The sequence below is a fragment of the Boleophthalmus pectinirostris genome, unplaced genomic scaffold (assembly GCF_026225935.1).
Source record: "Boleophthalmus pectinirostris isolate CB_2022bp ecotype Guang Dong unplaced genomic scaffold, ASM2622593v1 HiC_scaffold_17, whole genome shotgun sequence".
Taxonomy (NCBI): Eukaryota; Metazoa; Chordata; class Actinopteri; order Gobiiformes; family Gobiidae; genus Boleophthalmus; species Boleophthalmus pectinirostris.
The window spans coordinates 6,442,828-6,464,561 of NW_026571115.1; the positions used below are offsets into that span (position 1 = coordinate 6,442,828).

The 21,734-nt window shown below is 41.3% G+C and overlaps 2 protein-coding genes across 2 annotated transcripts in view; one reads left to right on the top strand and one right to left on the bottom strand.

The window, feature by feature from the left end:
- tspan4b (tetraspanin 4b) overlaps positions 1–2,788 on the top strand; it is a 15,999-nt gene extending 13,211 nt beyond the window's left edge. The window contains exon 8 of the mRNA XM_020933205.2: positions 2,652–2,788. Within this exon, the coding sequence (XP_020788864.2) occupies positions 2,652–2,720 (69 nt within the window). The 3' untranslated portion in view covers positions 2,721–2,788. The remainder of the gene's footprint in view (positions 1–2,651) is intronic.
- bcl2l12 (BCL2 like 12) lies at positions 1,117–17,442 on the bottom strand. Its single transcript, XM_055152646.1, has 8 exons — positions 17,360–17,442; positions 13,909–14,100; positions 13,092–13,245; positions 12,633–12,969; positions 12,423–12,557; positions 11,649–11,722; positions 8,346–8,612; positions 1,117–6,359 (listed from the first exon to the last, which is right to left on the bottom strand). The coding sequence occupies exons 2-8, from the start codon at positions 14,091–14,093 to the stop codon at positions 6,324–6,326; spliced, it is 1,188 nt and encodes a 395-aa protein (XP_055008621.1). The 5' UTR covers positions 14,094–14,100; positions 17,360–17,442; the 3' UTR covers positions 1,117–6,323.
- Between the last annotated feature and the right edge of the window lie 4,292 nt (positions 17,443–21,734).

Sequence of the window (21,734 nt, forward strand, 5' to 3'; positions counted from 1 at the left end):
TAACTAGTGTTGGGGAGTAACAGATTACATGTACTGGAGTACATGTACATAATCAGAGTACAAATTATGAGTAACTGTATTCAGTTACAGTTACTGTTTCAATGAGTGGTAATTGGATTACAGTTACTTTGTTGAAATATATGGATTACATGGTGGTATTTTCCTGTTTTCACATTTTGGGCTAAACCAGGACTAAAACCAGGACTAAACCAGGTCTAAACCAGGACTAAACCAGGACTAAACCAGGACTAACCCAGCTCTAAACCAGGCTTTTCATTTTAGGTGAAGATATCCGAGTCTTTGCTTCTCTACAGCAAATCAAGTAATCCAAAGTATTCAGATTACATTACTCACTTTAAGTAATTTAATAGATTACGTTACAAACTACATTCTGGGGTATGTAATCTGTAATCTGTAGGGATTACATTTTAAAAGTCACCTTCCCAACACTGTAAATAACACATTACAGTTTTGAAGTAACTTGCCCAACAGTGATTGGGACACACACACAGCTCTTTTTCGTTTCTCCTTTTCATTTATTCAAACGTTCATCAAACTGGAGTTGCTGTCATATATGTTCAGAGACTGTGTGTGCTGTTGACGGGCTTGTTTGCAGTATGGTCCACTGCCGAGGTATTGAAACACTTATCTAAACATCTGCAGGAAGGAAAATTAACTTCACACATATCTTCAAACAAGACAAAACTAGATACAGATATTTTAGCAGAACTATTTTTAGAGAGCGGTCTGAATGCAGGTGAGACAATGCAACACACAGCACAGTCAAAAGTACAGATAGATATTCAAGGTTCTATATGCCTCAAAACTGACTTTTGTGAGCTCTAAGTCTTGTTCTAATGCTGTTAGCTCCTCAGAAACATACCTGGAGTTTTGTTTTGTTTCATTCCCACGTGTTTGGAGTGTTTACTGTTTGAGAGAAGAACTCAGTCTAAATGTGCAGGATTTGTGTGTTAAACATGTGAATAAAACAAAACACAACTCCAGTTGTGTTTGTGATGAGGAAACTACATTAGAATAGAGATCAGAAAATAGAGTCATATAGGCTCTTTAAACCAAATTAAAACTAGAATCAAAACAGACAAAGATGACAAAATGTAAGAAAATCACAGGTTTATTTATTTGGCAACATGAGGAGGTGCAGACTCACTGTGTACTAGGCCTGTCACCATAACAAAAGCTGAAGGTTGATACATCTCTAAACAGAAATATTATGCAAAATGATATTATTGAAACTCCTTTGTGCCACTGACACAAAGCAGGGTCATTCCAGCAAACACATTTTTAAACATCCTATATTATGTAAAAAGACATGTTCTAATGCTGTTCCCTCCTCAAAAACACACCTGGAGTTGTGTTTTGTTTTATTCACTCACATTTTTATTCTACATCTCTAAAGCTCCAAATGCTCTGTTCCACCTTGTGATGTCATGAAGTGGTAGTTTTCAAGTGAACAGCTCCTTTTACAGTTAGTTCAGTAGAGATTGACAATTCCAGGGCTGAAATGATCCAAATGATTCGAGTGAAGGTGTATGGAGTTTAAAAACACAGTGGAGCACTTCCTGTATTACCACATGACATCACAGGAAAACACAACAGGGTGTTTTCTGTTTGAGAGAAAAACTCAGTCTAAATGTGCAGGGTTTGTGTGTTAAACATGTGTGAATGAAACAAAACACAACTCCAGGTGTGTAACAGTCAGATCAGAAAATTGCCTAATATTACTCATATTAGGCTCTTGTAATATAGATTCCTCCTCCTTCAGAAGCTATGAGCTAGAGCAAATACACAACAAAATAAGAAAATAATTAACAATAGAGGTTATTTATTCTGTCCTCTACAGGTCAAATCTTACTTTATTACATAAAAATGGCAAAAAAAAACCAAAAAAAAAACCTCCTCATTATTACAAAGAAACTGTACACACAATTTAAAAACTGGAGCTCAAAAGGTAGTTATAGTTCTTCTGGTACTAGACATTGTTCTGGTGCCAGGTCTTCTGCTCTCAGACACATTCAGATCAGAGAGTACATCCAGTCCTATACACAGCAGTACACTTCATCCACAGTAGACATGTTAACCACAGAACACAGGGCTGCACAAAATATCACTTAAACACCAATACTGCAATATCTCATTGTGACAGAAGTTTGCTGTATTCTGAAAGTAAAATGTAAAAAGAAAAGGTTTAAAGCGAGTTATATTATTTGTTTTTTTGTTTAGTCTTTGTTAAGTCCATGTACATGTGTCTCTGTAACTCTGTAACTAATGTTTCACTTACTGGCCATGGAGACAAGTAGGCGATGCCAGCAGGCCAGGTTATAGGTCAGATCTGTGGAGAGGCAACCCTGCTCACAGTAATAAATATGTATTATTTTAGAAAAACGTAATTCAGTTATGATAAGATCTCCATGGAGACGAGCAGCACACTAGAAAAAGGCCAAAATGCACTGAAAATAGTGTGTCAAAAGTGTAGTAAATATTAGTTGTACAGTATCGTCCTAGAAACAAAAGGTGCACAATAGCACACGTCCCTCACACATGTCCCTCACACATGTCCCTCACACACGTCCCTCGCACATGTCCCTCACACATGTCCCTCCCAAGTGTAACCATGTCTTTGTCTTTTGCAGATCATGGCTCTGGTCTTCTCCATGCTCATGTACTGCCAGATCCGCTATGCCCAGAGAATGGATATATAAATGGACATAGCTGACGCTGCCACGTTCCAAACAGGAAGTGAGCATGGGTGCACTTCTGGCTCCATCAACTCTGGCTCCAGTTCCCTCTCTCTATAACAGCTGCTGTCAGACTTGTCATTTTTGTCTTAAAATGTTCGTATTAACCGTTCTACATGATTCCTGGTGTTTCACTTTGTTGCCCCTGAATCAGGATATAAACATTCATATCAGACTCATCGGGCGGCTGTTTTCTCCGTGATCGATCCCGTTAGTGTTAGTAACAGCTCTGATTGACAGCGTTGCTTAGCTTCCTGCCAATCCAGCAGTACGAGCAGGAAGGGGTGTTACCTTCAACAGCCTCACTCCTGATTGGCCTTTTGGTTGCTATGATACTCAAGATCAGAATTCCAAATATGGAACTCAACTCCAAATTCGCCCCTATAACTGCAAGCCTTGATGAGCTTCATTTGGCTGAAGACAAACGTCGTGGGTGATGTCACACACCTTTAGACTACTTAGTATAGTCTACGGCTGTGCCAAGAAGGACCTGGACTAACCCTGGACCCAATCCGGACTTCACGTGGACCTGTCTGGACTACAGAGCTCCGCACCATCACTCACAGACACAAATGTTTCCTGAGCACTCAGTGGAAAGTCATAGATACACAGTATAATCAAAGTATAAAATCATAATTATAACATTACAAAGATTCCACTGAACATTTCCCATAAAGTGTTTTTTCAGTGCAGCTACAGCATTGGATGAAAGAACAGAACTGAAGTCTCATCCTGGTTCTTTGGGTAAACCTTTCCTCTGTCCATGTAAATATGTAAATGTACTTTATATGAACCTGTGTTTTCAATAAAGGCTCCAGTACATGAGTGTATGGTACAAACATTTAAACAAACATTCAAGTTTAAGGTGCATTGTACTGTCTGCTACATTTGGCATGTCCTACAGTAGTGTGCCTGGGTTATCTGTCAGGAGCAGCCCCCAGGGAGTACCTCGCTGAAGGACTGTTGTGAGCTTTAAGCAATATTATAATGTTGTTCCCTCCTCAAAAACAGACCTGGAGTTGTGTTTTGTTTCATTCACACATGTTTGAGTAATCCTTTATTAGGCCCGAGCGCCAGAGGCTGGCGAAGGGCCTATTAGTATCGCAAAGCGATGCTCCGAGTGGCCAAAAAATGAAATGGCACAATGTGATTTGCCCGTAGTGACCAGGGACCCTCGCCATCACGTAGCAATGCACCAGAGGTTTCCGAAAATGTATAGTTTGTCAGCCAAAAAAAGGCGGAACATTGTTCTCGTATCGGTTGGTTATTCTCCTAACCAACTCACCCATTTTTCACCCACTGAACAATGACGAAAAGTCCTGACATTTTGCCATCTGGTAAAATTCGCGCTTCTCTAACTTTTGGCTATTTTCATGTGAAAATTATTCATTTGGCGCATTAGCGCCCCCTATAGATTGAAACAAAATTTAATATGTGAGAAAATCATTTGTTTCCAAATAGTTGTTCAAAAGTTTCTGAAATTTGGCACAAAATTCCATTTTGGCATCCTGATCAAAAAGTCAGTGACACCCATGTCATATTTTTTATGGCGTTGCCATAGCGATGACATGAACTCTCCATTGGTAAAATCTACAAATTCTGGCACAAACTTTGGCCGATTTCATTCAAATTTTAATCGCGGGTTCACACCCCGACCCTGAACAGATTTATATAAGAAAATCTCAGATGTTTGCAATAGCGCCTCCTAGGGAAATTGCACGGTAGTGCCAAAATTTACTTTGTCGTAGACATATAAAATTTGGTGCACAGATTCATGACATGGTCTCGATCAAAAAAGTCTAGGACGACCCCATGCCATTTCCCCATCGTGTTGCCATGGTGACAGGCTAAACGTCTGACCTCGCCAATAGGACGCCCAACAAAAACTTTGGCGTAGCTAAACCAAATTTGGTACACAGATGCATCATGGCAATAGGAACAAAAAAGTATATTACGTGGTTGCTAGGCAACCAACAGGAAGTCGGCCATATTGGATTGATCGGGCGACATGGCGACGAAGGCACAAATTCCTGTCCTCATATTTGAACGAACTCGTCCTCGGGCGTTTGACCCAGATTCACCAGAATCATTCTGTATCATCTAGACAAGTGTGACATTAAAATTTGTTAAAAGCGTTTTAAAAGGTCAAACGGTGTTGCCGTGGCAACGGTGCAAATTTCGGGTTTGTTTTTGGGGCTCACCATCAAACTTCGACGCCTGATAATTTGCACAAACTTTGGCTGATTTCACTCAATTTTTAATCGTGGGTTCACACCTCGACCCTGAACAGATTGATGTAAGAAAATACAAAAATGGGTGCAATAGCGCCCCCTAGAAAATTTGTATGTAAAAATAAAGTTTTATTTGTCACAGATATACAACATTTGGCACCCACATTTGTGACATGGTCTCGATTAAAAAACTCAATGATGCTCACACCCCATTTACATTGTGTTGCCATGGCAACAAGCCAAAATTGTATCCTTGCCAATGGGACGTCCTGACACAAACGTTGGCGTAGCCAAACCAAATTTGGTATCCAGATGCATCATGGCAATAAGAACAAAAATGTATATTGTGACCATGCCCCTTTACAAACCGGAAGTCTGCCATCTTGGATATTTTCTTTTGCCAAATTTTGAAAATTGCAGGGTTAAATTAAGATTTATAGGGCTAGGGTTGGGGCTATGGTTAGGATTACGATTAGGGTAAGGTTTAAGCTTAGGGTTATTACGGTCAGTGTGAGGTGTGGCGTTTGCGGGGCACAGCGTTTGCGGGCTGCGGCGTTTGCGGGCTGCGGCGCAAGCACCGATCATTGCCGCTTGCGGCTATATTTATCCTTTATTATTAGTCTGTCTACATCTCCAAAGCTCAAAATGGTCTTTTCAACCTTGTGATGTCATGAAGTGGTAGTTTTCGTGGTAACAGCTCCTTTTACCTTTAGTAGAAGAGTAGAGTTTGGTAATTCCAAGGGTGAAATCATCCAAATGAATCTACTGAAGGTGTATGTGGTTTAAAAACACAGTGGAGCACATCTTGCATTACCACATGACATCACAGGGTGAAACAGTAGAACTCAGCCTAAACCTGCAGGATTTCTGTGTTAAACATGTGAGAATGAAAAAGCACAAGTCCAGGTCTGTTTGTGAAGAGAAAACAACATTAGAACACAGATCAGAAAATAAGGTCATCTAGGATGTGTAGTGGAATATCCAATAGAGAATATCATGTACTAGCAGCTCGAGTTTGTTTTTCGACAGTAAACAGTAACATCACGTGTGTCAGACATCATTGTACTGTACTTTACACAGTACTATCTCCCCGCAGTAAAACTAATAAATAAAGTCTTTTACAGTAACATCATGTGCACAGTAAAAGTGTTGTAGGCAGACAGCAGCCTGAGAGAGTCACTGTGTGAAACACCTGTAAACAGACTGCACTATACAATACTTCTGTTTAAAAAACAAATCCAAAAAGTGTATAATACTTTCATATTGTTCATCGGCGTGTCTTCTTATAGTTCACACAGACTTCAGAGCTCCAGTGTGCGCTCTGCTCCTGTGAGGGTCAGTCAAACTCATCCTCCAGGTCCACCACGTTCTCCTGTGACAACAACAGCACCGTCACTTCCTGTTTCATCACCGTTACACACACACACACACATATATACACACACACACACACATATATACACACACACACACACACTCTGTGTTTCATCACAAACATGTTGGCCCTGTAATCACAATCACACCAGTCTGTGTTTCACACTTTGCGCACTTTGAGCATATGTGTGAAACACATATGCTCAAAGCATATCCTCTGTGCACATATGCACATATATGCACAGAGTTTGGATGTGGCATGTGAGTGCTGTTGGGGGTGGTAATGGGAGTGGCCAATGATGCAGATTTGCAGCCTCACTTGTGTCAGTCTGCCCCAGGGCAGCTGTGGCTACAATAGTAGTTAACCATCACAAAACGGGAAGTGAATGAATAATGCTGTAAAGTGCTTTGGGTGTCTTGAAAAGTACTCGATAAATCCAATGATTCATTAGCAAATGTATTCACATACACATCCATACACAAAGTCCACTATATTCTGTATGATTTTCTCTGCTTATAGACCACAGTCTGAGTTATTTTAGTACTACCATAATCTCATAATTGTAATACTCATATAATTTGACAAATTTGCATAATTGGTAGGAGTGGTCACATGAGCACCCATAACAGACCAGCTGCTCCCCCTCTCTCTCTCTCTCTCTCTCTCTCATATATATATATATATATATATATATATATATATGATAATGATGTGATAATATATATAATATATATATATTTATATATATTACATATATGTACACACAATACTACTACTATACTATATTGCCCTATAAGTGCATCTGGCTGGAGTCTATATAAAGTTCTTCTAAATATACTGTGTGCACAGATAGGCCGTGTGTACTGCTCCTTATACGTTTAAATTCCTGCTGTCTCATGTGAACAGTGTCTCTGTGTCCTGTTTTGTCTCCTCTCCATCTGCCAGAGGGAACAAGAGAGAAGGTCACGTGACACTTTCATGGTCTCTGATTGGTTCACTGTAAAAAAGACTCCATGTCTACATGAGTTTGAATGGCTTGAATTCAGAATACTGGTCAAAGTACTGCAGAGGTGGTCAAAGTACTGCAGATGTGGCCAAAGTACTGCAGAGGTGGTCAAAGTAATGCATTTGATTACCTGAGTTAAAGTAAAGATACACTTGGTCAAACATTATTCCAATACAAGTAAAAGTACTGTCAAATGATTTCTTAATTTAAAACAGTGTTTTTGTTAGAAATCACTTAAGTACTGAAAGTACTTTTAACAAATCATGTAGTTAATGATGACTGTGGGCCGCTGAGCCCAGCCTGTACAAGTGTCGTGAGAGATTATTAGATTAGAAAGACATGTTTGGCTCGAATGGGTTCATTGCAAACAGGAATTCAATGAGCCTACACTTTACTATCTCCTAAAATAATAAGCAAACCCAAAGCTTGTTAGACCTGCAGATACTGTCAAACGAGCCTTAAAACAGTTTAAAGCCAAGTCACAACTAATCAGAGACATTGCACCCTCAACCTGTACAGGAGCAAGCACTACATGTGGACTGTCTGGACTGAGCGTGGGGAGGCTTTAAATGGACAAAAAGACTTGGAAACCTCCTCCATCAAAATACTTTGTACTTTTGTGAAGTGAAAAGTATTATATTTGTCTTTCAAATGGAGTGACTCTAAGTAATAAGTACTCAACTAACACAACGGAGTACATATCCTCCAAACCTGTACAGTACTTAAGTAAGTGTACTTAGTTACTGATCACTTCTGCTTATGTCAGTCTTGATTAAAGTATATTTAAAGTTACCAGAGTTGAAATTTTAGACCAGTTTGAAGAACTGTTTCAATAGTATTACGTACATGTTTTTATTTGCCTAGTGACGTGCTCTTTCTGCACACACGGCCCTCCTGTGTACATGCATGCAACTGTTCCAGTAGCACAGCACATTAAACCTAGAGAGTTCTGTATCTGAGCTAACAGACGTCCATACCCATCCTCCCTGACGCTTGACCCAGGGGGCGAAGTTCTCCATGTAGCACTCGGCATAGCCCTGCAAGCGCTGGGTCCCCGTTGCTGTGACGATGTGGCGGGACACCTCCATGGAGATGGCGATGCGGCGCAGGGTGGGGCTAGCGTCAGGGGGCGGGGCCGGCACCTCACATACCCTGGGGTCATTGATGACGGCGTCCTGGAGGCGGGCGAAGGATCCGTAGGACAGACGGGACAGGCCGGCACGCAGGAACGGGTCCGACTCAATCTGAGACACAAACAAGGACTGGTCACATGGGATACATACAGTCCTCTTATTGGTCAGCCTTCGTCATGCTCTGAGTGATTGACAGGAGGGTTTAACCAATCACACTGTAGCGTAAACTCAGAAGGACATACTGTAGTACCATGAAAGGCAATAAATCAATAAATGTGACAAAGAAAAAGGTGAAATTCACTGCCAGTCAAAAGTCTGGACACACACACTCATTCAATGTTTTGTTTTTTTTTCTTTATGTTTACTACTTCATATACATACAAATATATGATGTAAGATATATTGAATAATGTAGTAAAGACTCAACTAAATATTTGTCATAACTAACTGAAATTCCTCAGAGTATCCACCCTTTGCTTTGTGGACAGAGCTGCAAACCCTTGTCCTTCTCTCAGTGAGCTTCATGATCAAGTTCCTGCAATAGTTTTCCAATAGTTTTTACTTCACAGCTGTGGAAAGAAATGCCAAAAGACCAAACCAGGGTTCAGGGATCAAAGCAAAGGTACATACACACATCCATGCAGGACATGTACGACTCAGCAAAAATGTCACTTTTATTTTTGTGTTATTTAAATGGGAAAAATCACACTGAGCTTAAACTACCTTTAGTTGAAGAGAGAAATCCATGTCTTGATTGATTGATTGATTGATTGATTGATTGCATTTATATAGCGCCTTTCAAGATACCCAAAGCGCTTTACAGTTCATTATTCAGTCACTCCACACTCAGTGGTGGTTAGCTACTACTGTAGCCACAGCTGCCCTGGGGCAGACTGACGGAAGAGAGGCTGCCAATCTGCGCAGGACACAATGACAGTTTTTTGCCACTGGCATCCCACTGTGGCACCTGGAATTCCTAGCAGTCTCCCATCCAAGTACTACCCAGGCCCAGCCTGCTTAGCTTCTGAGATCTGACGGGATCAGGCTTTTACAAGCCAGTATGTCTTATGTTCTCTTACATTTTGTCCACCAGAGGGAGCCAGACCCTCAGCTTCCATCCTCATGTCTGCTTCATGCTTCACAAGTCCACATGTGTTGACATGACACATGTGAGTTATTTCATTTGTTTTCCTTACTACATAATTCCATATATCTATATCATATGTTTGATGTCTCCTTGTGCACTTTGGTCTTGTCAACATTCAGGAGCAGATGGTTTGCCATTTGGGACAAACCATCTGCTCCTGAACATTGACAAGACCAAAGAACTGGTGATGAGTTCAGGAGGAAGAGGACACCAGTGGACCTCGTCACCCTCCAGGGCCATGTGGTGGAAATAGTGACTGATACAAGAGCCTTGGTGTCCAGGTGAACAACAGACTGGACTGGAGGGACAACTGTAACGCTGTGTGAAAGAAGAGCAGGACTAGACTCTACTTCATGAGAAAGCTCAGCTCTTTCATTGTGTACTGCAAGTTCCTGGAAATCTTCTCCCAGTCTGTGGAGACCCCTGGACTTGGCTGTGGTCTGCTGGGGGAGCAGCTCCAGGGAAAGACAAACTGATGTGTAAAGCTGCTCACATGATCCACTGTGAGCTAGAGACATTTGTCACACACGAGGACACTGGACAAACTGCTCTCCATCATGGACCAGACTATAGAGGGACAAATAATACTCCCTACAACTGTACAGCAACTCACCCAGTACACCAGACTATAGAGGGACAGATAATACTCCCTACACCTGTACAACAACTCACTTTTATGTAACAGATAATACTCCCTCCTAACCCTTATGTAAGAGATAACCCTGTGTCCTGTCAATCATCATATCTTTGTTGTCTTCCTGTGACCTCTTAGCTGAGATTTTATATTTTATTACTTATTTTTCAGTTTTATTTTGACTTTGACATTTACATTTAGAATGATGTCTTATTTGACACCTGTCACTTGCTCCTTTTTGCTTATTTAGAATTTTTATTACATTTATATTTTTTTCTCTTTGTTATTATATTATATTTTATTGTGATGTGTGACTCCTGTGTCCAAATCTTTTCCCTTGTGGATCAATAAAGTTTTCTAAGTCTAAATCTAAGTCTATGTATATTCATATCCAAACTTGTGTATGATAAGAATTCAGTTTGACAGCAGAACAAAAATAACTTTGAGGAAATTACTGATTCTTTGGTATTTAATTAAGTGTGGCTCTACCTGCTCGTCCAGGATCTATCGCGTTTGATCTTTGAAGCTGCGCAGGGTTGGGCCTGGTTAGTATTTGCATTGGACACTGCTGGGAATTCCTTACCTGTCCAGCCAAAACCACACGCTTTGACAAAACTGTACAAAGTTCCGACAACATTTGACAAAGAATATGATACAAATCAACGCCTGTGGTTGGACCATGTTAGGATGAAGGTTTTTCGTCCGCTATGGTGTGAGTCCAGACCCTTTCAAACAGAATGCAGAAAGGACTGGCTGCTCAGGCAAAGGGACACCAGAGCTACAACAGAATCTTCCCACTAGTGAGTGTGCAATGAATGATGCTCTGGAAAGTCTCTTGAAAGCCACTACACACATTCAGTGTATTATCCAACTGAAATCTATTTTCAACCTTTTTTTTTTTTAATCCCCAAATCCATTTACACACTCCGGTCTATGATATAGTTTTTTCTCTTTTTAAACTCCATAGACCTTCACTAAAATGACTGAAATCATTTCAGTAATTGCCAATCTCCACTGAAGAAAAGGTAAAAACAGAGCATTTGGAGCTTTGGAGATGTAGACAGACTAATAATAAAGAGTTACTCAAATATGTGTGAATGAAACAAAACACATCTCCAGGTGTGTTTTTGAGGTTTTTGAGGAGGAAACAGTAATAGAACATGACTTAGAGCTCACAGGAGTTCGTGGTCATGATTACTATGATGAAGTGTGGTTGGTGCAAACACATATTTTTTCCTCTTATTGGCTCCGGTCATGGAGCCATGGAGTCATGTAGCACTGTACACAGTGTATCGATGTTATACATGTACTACTGTGCTTTTTCATGAGCAAATAGAATGTACAAAAAAAGACAAAATTGTAGAACCTTATTGTTGATGGCGTCTCCCTCCAGAGTGAGGAGTTCCACCAGCCTCTGCACCATCTTGTCTTTGTCGTACACTGAAACACACCAAACACCTTCTGATTCACAAACACACACACCAGGTTTAAACGTGTTACAGTGCTGACCTAACACTGCTGTAAATGGTTTGTGTATGTCCTTCAGTGGATGTGCACAGCTGTCATGACACTTGTTCAACTGTCTCCTGAGATCATTTTTCAGTGAGTAGTGGAGCATCCTCTACAGTCTAACACAAACACTACCTCCTCTCATCATTTGTTGGTAAGTATCCTCTGATACTTACCAACAAATGATGATGATTCTGTGTTGACTGTGTCTTTGTAGTGTATACAATAATGAGAACTATTAGCAGAGGGTAAAACTGATACCATTTCTCTGCTTACTGTGGTGGAATTAAGATTTTTAAAATTCATACACTGTTTTCACTGAGAAGTCTTCCACAGCCACTTAAAGTGGTAAAAAATCAAACACACACACACACACACACACACACGCATGTTCTTCAGCCTGATCATTAAGAACTCTTGTGTGTGAAAGAGATTAACGCTCTGTGGATGACAGTCGTCCATATGACTTTTAGTGAGAGTCATTCGAGACTGAAAATGTGTAGAATTCAATTCAAAGTGCTACACATCAGTCCGATGGAATATGATGTAATAAGAATGATAGAATGATGATTTTCTTTAAGAGAAAGGTCAGACCAAGCCCCAGTGCGTGGAGCTGTGGTGTGGTGCATACCTGGAGACGGCACTCTTGGAGGGGGGCTGGGGTGACGTATGTGGGGTTTGGGGTATGTCCTCCTGATGCTGGAGCTCCTGTACGCAATCTGCTCCAGACGCTCAGCTACCTCCTCGTAGAACTCCGGAGGATGGCCTGCACACACACAAAGTCCTGGGAGTGACCACAGAGCTGAGAGGAACATCTACACCTGCACTGTGAGGGTCTTACTGGGGGAGATGATCACTGGGGCGGTCTCTGGGTTCACAGGGGGGCCCAGAGGCAGGGTGCTGGGCCGGGTAGGGGGAGGAGGAGGAGGAGGAGAGGATGGCTCCTTCTCTTTGTCCTTCTGCTTCTCCTTCTCTTTGTCCTTCTGCTTCTCCTTCTCTTTGTCCTTCTCTTTGTAATTCTCTTTGTCCTTCTGCTTGTCCTTCTCTTTGTCTTTCTCCTTGTCCAGTCTCTTCTTGAAAAACTTGGACAGTTGCTGTTTGATCTTCTTTGTGTTCAGCTTCTTCTTCTTCTCGGAGTCTTCTTCATCTGATGAGAGCTGAGGAGAGACCAGCTCATCCTGGAAGACAGGAGCAACCTTTACTAATACAGCCATCATTCATACACCATCCAATAAAAAAAAAAAAGAAAAGATCTGAGCCTGGATCGTGGTCAGGAGTCCTGGCTGGAGTTCGAGCTCACCTCGGGCTCCCTCTGCTGGGTGCGTTTGGCTCGGGGGGAGCGGCTGCTCCGTTGTGGCAGTTTGATGAAACCCATGAAACCGTTCTTCCTCTCATCTCCTGAGCTGAGATCCTCGTTCTGAGAGTCCCAGCCCTCCCTGTCTTTAGAACAGTATCTGTGATGGAGGGACACAACACTGAGCAATGTGACAGTATCATGTAGTTTTCAGTTTCATTACAATCTGTTTGTGTGTGATCACTATGTGTTTGTTTGTTTTAACACTTCCCCCTGCTCTTCTCCCTGTACACAAACTGCTGTTCCTCCACTCAGCACTCCGCTCATCTCAGATCAATCACATCACTACTTTGAGATTTGCGCAGAAGCCAAAGGTGAAGCCCAAATGAAGCAAAACAAACTATTATTATTTGAGTCTATTTTAGAGTTAATACAGACTATTTAATTTGAGGAAAACATGCACAAGAGAAGAGCTTTGTGCATTTGTGGACAGGAAAGATGTCTGTGCTTTTCTCTCAACTGAATGCAACAAGAATGTGATTTTTCGACCAATAAGATTCAAATAATCATCTTGATGCTTCACTTTCTCCAAACACTTTCAGTGAGAGCTGCTCCAGACTGATAATGTGTAGAACTCTGGTCAGAGTCACACACTCATCAGTGTGAAGTGAGACAGGTTAACTGACACGGACAATAAAACGCTTCTGATTCTGTGCTCGCCTCTGTGTCCTCGTTTTCCTCTCTGATTGGTCACTTGTCCCCCTGGTCCTCTCTGATAGGTTGCCTGTCCCCACTCTGGTCTCTGATTGGTCACCTTAGTTACCTGTGCTTGTTGTGGTTGCGGTAGGCTCCTCCCACCCTGCCGGGGCGCTCTGTCAGGGGGATGTTGGCGGTGCGGTGCAGAAAAGCCTGAAGCACCAGTCGGGTCTCGGCCTTGACCTCCAGCATGGACACGGAGGAGACGGACGACGTGGAGGAGGAGGAGGGGAGGCGGCCCCCATTCTCCATGGCAACACTGCACACACAAATGCATGCGCACACACACACGCACGCACACACACATGCACGCACGCACACACTGGAGTGAGCGTCCTTCAGGGTCTCATGAGCACTGGGACCATCTCCACATCCTGAGCTGCTCTTGGCCACAACGACCTGAGCTGGACCTTTGACCTGCTCTGGGCTGATGGAGGAAACTGGAGTGCCCAGCGCAGGGAGAACATGCAAACTCCACGCACACAGGGAGAACATGGATACTCCTCACAGACACAGGGAGAACATACAGACTCCTCACAGACACAGGGAGAACATGCAGACTCCACACAGACACAGGGAGAACATGCAGACTCCACACAGACACAGGGAGAACACGCAGACTCCACACAGACACAGGGAGAACATGCAAACTCTACACAGACACAGGGAGAACATGCAAACTCACACAGACACAGGGAGAACACGCAGACTCCACACAGACACAGGAGAACACGCAGACTCCACACAGACACAGGGAGAACACACAGACTCCACACAGACACAGGAAGAACATACAGACTCCACACAGACACAGGAAGAACATGCAGACTCCACACAGACACAGGGAGAACATGCAGACTCCACACAGACACAGGGAGAACATGCAAACTCCTCACAGTAAGTCTAGGGTGAAGTGGGGACCCTTCTTGCTGTGAGGTGTGAAGGTCCCTCAGTCACAGGTCAGTTTGGTGTGAAGCTGTCCACAGTGTAGCATTAAATTTATCTCCATAGAGACGAGCAGGTGATGCCACCAGGCTAAACTACAGGTCAGATCTGTGGAGCGGTGACCAGTCATAATAATAATAATAATAATAATAAAAAATCAAATAATAGTTTTTCCACAGTCTGTCACAGGTCTGGCGTCTGTATGTTCTCCCTGTGTCTGTGTAGAGTTTGCATGTTCTCCCTGTGTCTGTGTGGAGTCTGCATGTTCTCCCTGTGTCTGTGTAGAGTTTGCATGTTCTCCCTGTGTCTGTGTAGAGTTTGCATGTTCTCCCTGTGTCTGTGTGGAGTCTGCATGTTCTCCCTGTGTCTGTGTGTAGAGTTTGCATGTTCTCCCTGTGTCTGTGTAGAGTTTGCATGTTCTCCCTGTGTCTGTGTGGAGTCTGCATGTTCTCCCTGTGTCTGTGTGAGTCTGGATGTTCTCCCTGTGTCTGTGTGGAGTCTGCATGTTCTCCCTGTGTCTGTGTAGAGTTTGCATGTTCTCCCTGTGTCTGTGTAGAGTCTGCATGTTCTCCCTGTGTCTGTGTAGAGTATGCATGTTCTACCTGTGTCTGGGTGGCTTTCCTCTGGTCACTCCAGTTTCCTCCATCAGCCCAAAACATGTGCAGCAGGTCAAATGCTCCAGCTAAGACAGTCCTGACCAAGACTAGCAGCATAATCACAGAGGTGGGTCCCGGGCGCCATTGAAGGATGAGTCAGATGCCCTACCCCCCCACCCCTTATATCACTTAGTTTGTTTTTACTTCTGTCGACTTTTAAAAACTCCATCCAGAGTATTTTACAGGATCACTGCACATGTTTTTAACACTTCATATCTTCAATGTGCAAATGTTTGACTGCGTCAATGTGCAAATGTTTGACTGCGTCACATCTCTCTTCACTGTTTCATGTCAGGGTAGATGTGAGTGTTTTCTGTTTGTGCTGTTTTTTCCTGCCTCTTGACCAGCTCGTCTAGTCAGGCTGGCGCCACCTAGTGTCTCTGCTCAATTTAATTTCTCTCTAGTGACTAGGTCAGGAATCAGAATACACAAGACCAGGGGTGGGCAAACTACAGCCCAGGGGCCATGTGCGGCCCTTTAATCCTTTTAATCCGGCCCACCCAACATGAATAATAATAGTAATATTTTTTTGTGTTTTAAAAGTAATTTCAATAAACAGTAAATACCATAAACCAGATATTTTGTTGTAATGCTTGTAATGATTTTCAGTTATGGGGTATTTCAATAACATGTTCACATAATATAACATAATAATAAGTTTTTTTCTCTTATGAGGTTGGTTACCAAAAACTCTATCCATCTGCTCCTAGTCCGGCCCTTCCGTCAAATTTTAGAACCCTTTGTGGCCCACGAGTGAAAAAGTTTGCCCACCCTTGCACTAGACGGTTCGCAAAAACCCCAGAAGTGCGAGTTTGGGCAACAGCCAATCAGCGAAGAGCCAGACATTCTGTGTTGGCAACGATTCCCGAGATCGAGGATTTAAAACCAGAACAAAGAGAATGTTTGGTGAATTTTATCAAGGGGAAATTGTTGTTCCTACGGGATTTGGGAAAAGTTTTATATACCAGTTAGCCCCGTTAGCAGAGCAGCAATTGGTTAAATAAAAAAAGTACTCGCCTACCATCGAGTGAACAAATCCTAATGTTGCGTGTTCAGACGGGTTCTACGAAGTGAAACCGGCTGATGAATCAGACTACAGCTCGTCATTGGGCACAAGAAGTTGTTCTCAATTGACTTACCTGGTAAAATATTGAATAAATAAATAAAATATCTCCAGACTGAGCACTGACTGTCTGGAAAAGTATATTTGAAAGAAAAACTCCAGGTACAGATCCTAAAGCTCACTCTCATATAAGACCACAGTAACAACAGGTTTATAAATGTGAGCATGCACCAGGTTCAGACGGGGACTATTTCTTCTAAAAGCCAAGTACCTAATGACAATATCTTAAATCAAATGAAACACTACTGCTTTTGTTTTGACACAATGTGCACGTAGCCTACAGGCCTACACAACACATCAGAAATCACGGGCTCAAACTTTGAAACGTTTGTTTACGTCTATCATCTGATTTTTTTAAGATAAACCAATAATCATTTTCTGTAGACCACTTTACGCAGCAATACCGATACTCCTGCGGGGCTACATGTGGCTCCTCTCACCTTTGACAAACCACTGCAGCTCTGACGGGAGCGTAGCCCGGAGCCCTAGACTTTTACGCGTGTTTATCTTCTCTGCATGTCTCAGTTCGCTCACAAAGCCGTCCCCAGCGCGTCGTACGTCAGTAGTAAACACTTTCATTTAGTCTGAATGAAGCGGACTGACCGGTGTCTGCCTGCGCCCGCCGCCACCAGGAAATACCTCCACTCCACAAACCGGGACAAAGCGGGACAAAAGAACAAGTTTCCCCGCAGGTGAGCCCCCTCTCCTACCCCCACCCCCCCTCCCCAGCCCCGGCGTGGCAGTGCGCGGAGGCCGGGCACGGCGCGCGCCACGGGACTGAGAAGAGCCCGTACCTTAAACTCCGGTGTGTCGGTGCGCGGTGTCTCGGTGCGCGCACTTCTCCAAGTTTCGGTCGATGCTGCTCCACGGTGAGTTCTGCGTCCGTCTGAGGTTGCGCGCACATAGCCCCGCCCCCTGTGCTGACGTCAACATAGGGAGGAGCGCCCCAGGGCTCTGTTTTGGGACTTCCCCATGAAGGCTGGGTATCATCAAGAAGCTCCCGATACGATACATACCTCGATACAAAGGCCACGATACGATACATACTTCGATTCAAAGGCCACGATACGATACATACTTCGATACAAAGGCCACGATACGATACATACTTCGATACAAAGGCCACGATACGATACATACCTCATTACAGTACACTTTTGATTGATTCAATAAAAAATAGTGTCTAAATCATGGCTGTGTTATTAAAAGTTTTTCTTAAACCACTTCTTGTGCAAAGTTCATATGAAACACAAACATTTAAATCATCAAAACAGTGAAAATATCAAATGTGTCGCATAAATGAGTTTCCTTCATTTAAACAAACAACAAAACTGTAACTGTAACAAAATAATTTAGTAAAATATACAGAAAAATACTCTGGGTGAAATATCAATACTGCAGCCCACGATATTGATACTGTATCATCACATTAAATGATACAATATTTATATTCCCTCGTACTAGACTAACGATGACACTGATCTGGACTAAACTGAAAACCTATTACAAATATATTACAAATATTTAGCCCTTTTTATTCTTGTATTTTATTTTATGTTTTTTGCTTATTTGATGATTCTTTACTTTGGACTTAATAAGATCTGCTGTAAATCTGCACTATAATATGAAGAAAATGAGTTCTATTTTGGTTTGGAGTTCCACAGACTACTGATGACATCACACTTCCCCATGATTTCAACACTGTAAAGGTGTTATTGTGTGTGTGTAAGTGGCCCGGTTTACTACATGCTGGTTGCGTAACAGTTATGGAGTTCCCTGGTGTAATGTCATGATTTACAACTAGGAAGTGGAATTTGAAAAACAAATTTCCCAAATTGTGAAAAATTGTGACACATTCAGTAGGGATGCACTGATCCAGCCTTTTCTCTTCCAATACTGATGTCGATACTTTAATGCTCTGCCGATACCCGATATCACCAACACTAGGGATGAGACGGAAAATACTATTTAATTCTTCTAAAATGATCCAAATGCATAACTGTTATAATAGTAACTAGAGAACAGCTTTGAAAAAATATAAGTTCAGTATCAGGAGAGGATTTGGGTCAGCCCCGGCCTGTGAATGTGATATCGACTGAACTGATATCTTCAAACTGATATTTGATCTACAAAAAATAGTCAATATTGCCACAAATATCCAAAACCAATTTTGTCTCGATGCAGCTTAAGAGTGTTTGGGTAGAATGAGTCCAGCTGGTCATAGAAACTTTAAGCTTCAGTTATTCATTTATCATTTAGTTTATTTTAAGCAATAATGATTTTTTATCCTAATTGACATTATAAAATAGTAAGCACGTTCTATGTAGAACAAGCATCAGCAAGATGCAGAGCTCCTAGAGAAGTATGAGTAATGTTACTTCAAAATAATAGCAGAAGTACACAGTAGTGGCCTAAATTACTCAAGTGGAGAGTAAAAAGTATTTGGGAAAACTGCTCCATTAAGAGTAACTTAATGAGTAACTGTCAGGACGTGACATCTGATTTATAATTTGCAGTTCATGTAATTTGAAGGACAAAACATTCAATGATGAACACAGTCTGGTGTTTTTAAACAACAGACACAAAAATGAGACAAACTAAATCAGATGTGAAGGAGCTGCAAGAAACACAAACGTAAAATAAAGCTTTTGTCACTTTAGACTTACTCTCAGCTTTTACTGCAATAAAAATATGACTCAAGTAAAAGTATGCTGTTAGAAAAGTAATTTTTCCTAAAACTCACTCAGGTAAAATGCAAGTGAGTAAATGTAAGTGAATACTACTATACTATATTACACCTCTGCAAGGACAAATGTTTTTCAAGATTTATATTTAAACCAATATTAACACATTGAACAGAACGATGAGCACAGCACATGTAATGTGTGTATAATGTACTATGTGTATACAGTAATGTGTAATGTATGTAAGTATGTATGTGTTATTAAACTATATACATCTGATATAATGACCAGACATGTCAAACTCAACAAATTTGGCCCACAATATAATTATATTTGACCCACGAGATCATATCAAATCTGTTGATATTATTTTATATTCTGTTTGTTCTGGATTCAGTGTTTAAGCAAAACTATTATTAAAAATTTATTTGAATAAGAAAAGGTTTAACATTACACATGTCGAAAGAAAATAAAACCTGTAGATGTTGTTGAGATTTTTCAATAAATATTTAGTTATTTAGGCCCACAACTTTGTCCCAGTTTTTAATTTTGGCCTCTGTCAGTTTGAGTTTGGCACTCCTGGATTAGACCAATAAAACCTTTTCATGTGGGGAACCTGGGTTTAAATCCTCCTCCTAGAGTCTGTATAATCTAATTTATGTATAAAGTATCTACATGTGTAATATCATGGTTATAGTATAAAAGATGTATACTATAACATGTATAATTATCTGTGTGTAGATTGTGTTCAGCTTAACTGGTAAATCTCCTGACTTTCACATGAAGGATTTGGCTTTAAATCCCCGTCCTCAGGTGTGTATAATGTTTTACAATACATATAAAACTGAAATGAATTAAATTATTCTAGTGGTTTGAACTCAATATTTTAAGTCATAGTAAATGAAAATAATTGAGTTGCATTAACAGAAAACTCAGAGTCATATTAACTACAAATATTTGAGTTGAGCTAAATGAGCCCTTTTAATTCAGATGTTATTAAAAAGTACAAGCAGAAAACATCCGACCTTTATGTTCTGGAACACAGGTGTCAAACATACAGCCCTCCAAGACCTGTAATCTGGCCCTCGGCTGATTTTCTACTAAAATATTTTAATCATATTTTCTATAGAAATATTGGTAATTTTCTGTTCCGCTTAGCATAGCAGTGTCTCCAGCATCTCTGTACGTGGCCCCTCCCACCAGAGCAGCACAAATGAAGACTTGCCTCTTTCCAAACGCTCGTTTTGACTGTTGACCGTGACACTCTCATCAGAAAAATGTCAAAAATGAGAAAAGTGGATGCCGAGTGCAGGATTTTCCAAGAAAAATTTACTTATTCCTATTTGCATACAAGTTCATGTTAAAACATTGTGTTGCAATAGCATTTTTTTTCATAATAATATAATATTTTGTAAAAGAAAGAGTTCATCAATTAAAAACTAATTTCTGTAATAGATTTGTGTTTCTCTGCACAAATATTTGAACTTATTGTTATTTTTGGGGTTTATATGTCATGAGTTTTCTGATCCAGCCCCTTTAGTACCCCTGCTCTAGAAGATTGTGACTTTTCAGTTCATCAGCTTAAAATAAATAATGCAATCACCTGCCTCCATTTTTTTGAGTTCTGTTAACTTATTCAGGTTGAGAGTGCAGCGATAAATCCAAGTGTTCCTTGTGAGAGTTGCGCCCCCTCTGGCCCGCACTGGGACTACAGTCTGGTGTGTTCTGTGGCGCAGCCTCTCCCAAACCCCTCCAGTGTCTCAGCACCAAACACTGGTACAAGGATTGGGAGTGACTGGGCCCAGAGACAGGACTCCACAGCGCCACCACCTGGACATGACAAGAACAGCAGGTCAGATTCATGACACACTGACATCAGCACATGTTCTATGTACGTATTACTACAGAAGAATATTACAGTACACAGCGGTAATAAAACTACTACAGCACTGACAGTTACACAGCCAGGTAGTTACTAATAGTACTTCAAAAGAATATTAGTGAAACTGAAACAAAGCAGTGGCCCAAGAAATTACTCAAGTATTTGGAAAAACTTCTACTCGTGTAAAGTAACTTAAAGAGTAGCTGTTGAAATTTTAAGGACATACATTAAATCAAAATATAAATATAAAGGAGCTGCAAGAAACACAAATGTAAGAATCATTTCAGATTGTCCCATAAAACTTTTGTCACTTTAGAGGGAAGAGGAAACACAACTTTTACTCAAGTAAGAGTACTGTTAAAAGTAAAAGTATACTACTACTACTACTACTACTACTACTACCACTACTACTACAAGATTCTACTAAGGCAAAGAAAAGGTGCACAGGAGTCTGAAAAACTATAGTTGTGTTGAAGCTCACCTCTCCCTCCTGGACTGTTGCTCAGGTCTTCAGCTCAGGTCTCTGGTCTAGATCTGGTTACCAGTTTGGTTCCTCTGGTCTAGTTTTGATCCTCAGATTTGTTTTTTAGGTCTAGTCTATTC

Excerpts from the sequence above, each read along its gene's own strand:
- bcl2l12 (XM_055152646.1), bottom strand. The coding sequence starts at position 14,093 with ATGGAGAATGGGGGCCGCCTCCCCTCCTCCTCCTCCACGTCGTCCGTC. Across the intron at positions 12,558-12,632 it reads CCCAGTGATCATCTCCCCCA|GCCATCCTCCGGAGTTCTAC; the intron begins GTAAGACCCTCA and ends GTGTGTGTGCAG. Across the intron at positions 6,360-8,345 it reads TCAAGCGTCAGGGAGGATGG|GAGAACGTGGTGGACCTGGA; the intron begins GTATGGACGTCT and ends TTGTTGTCACAG.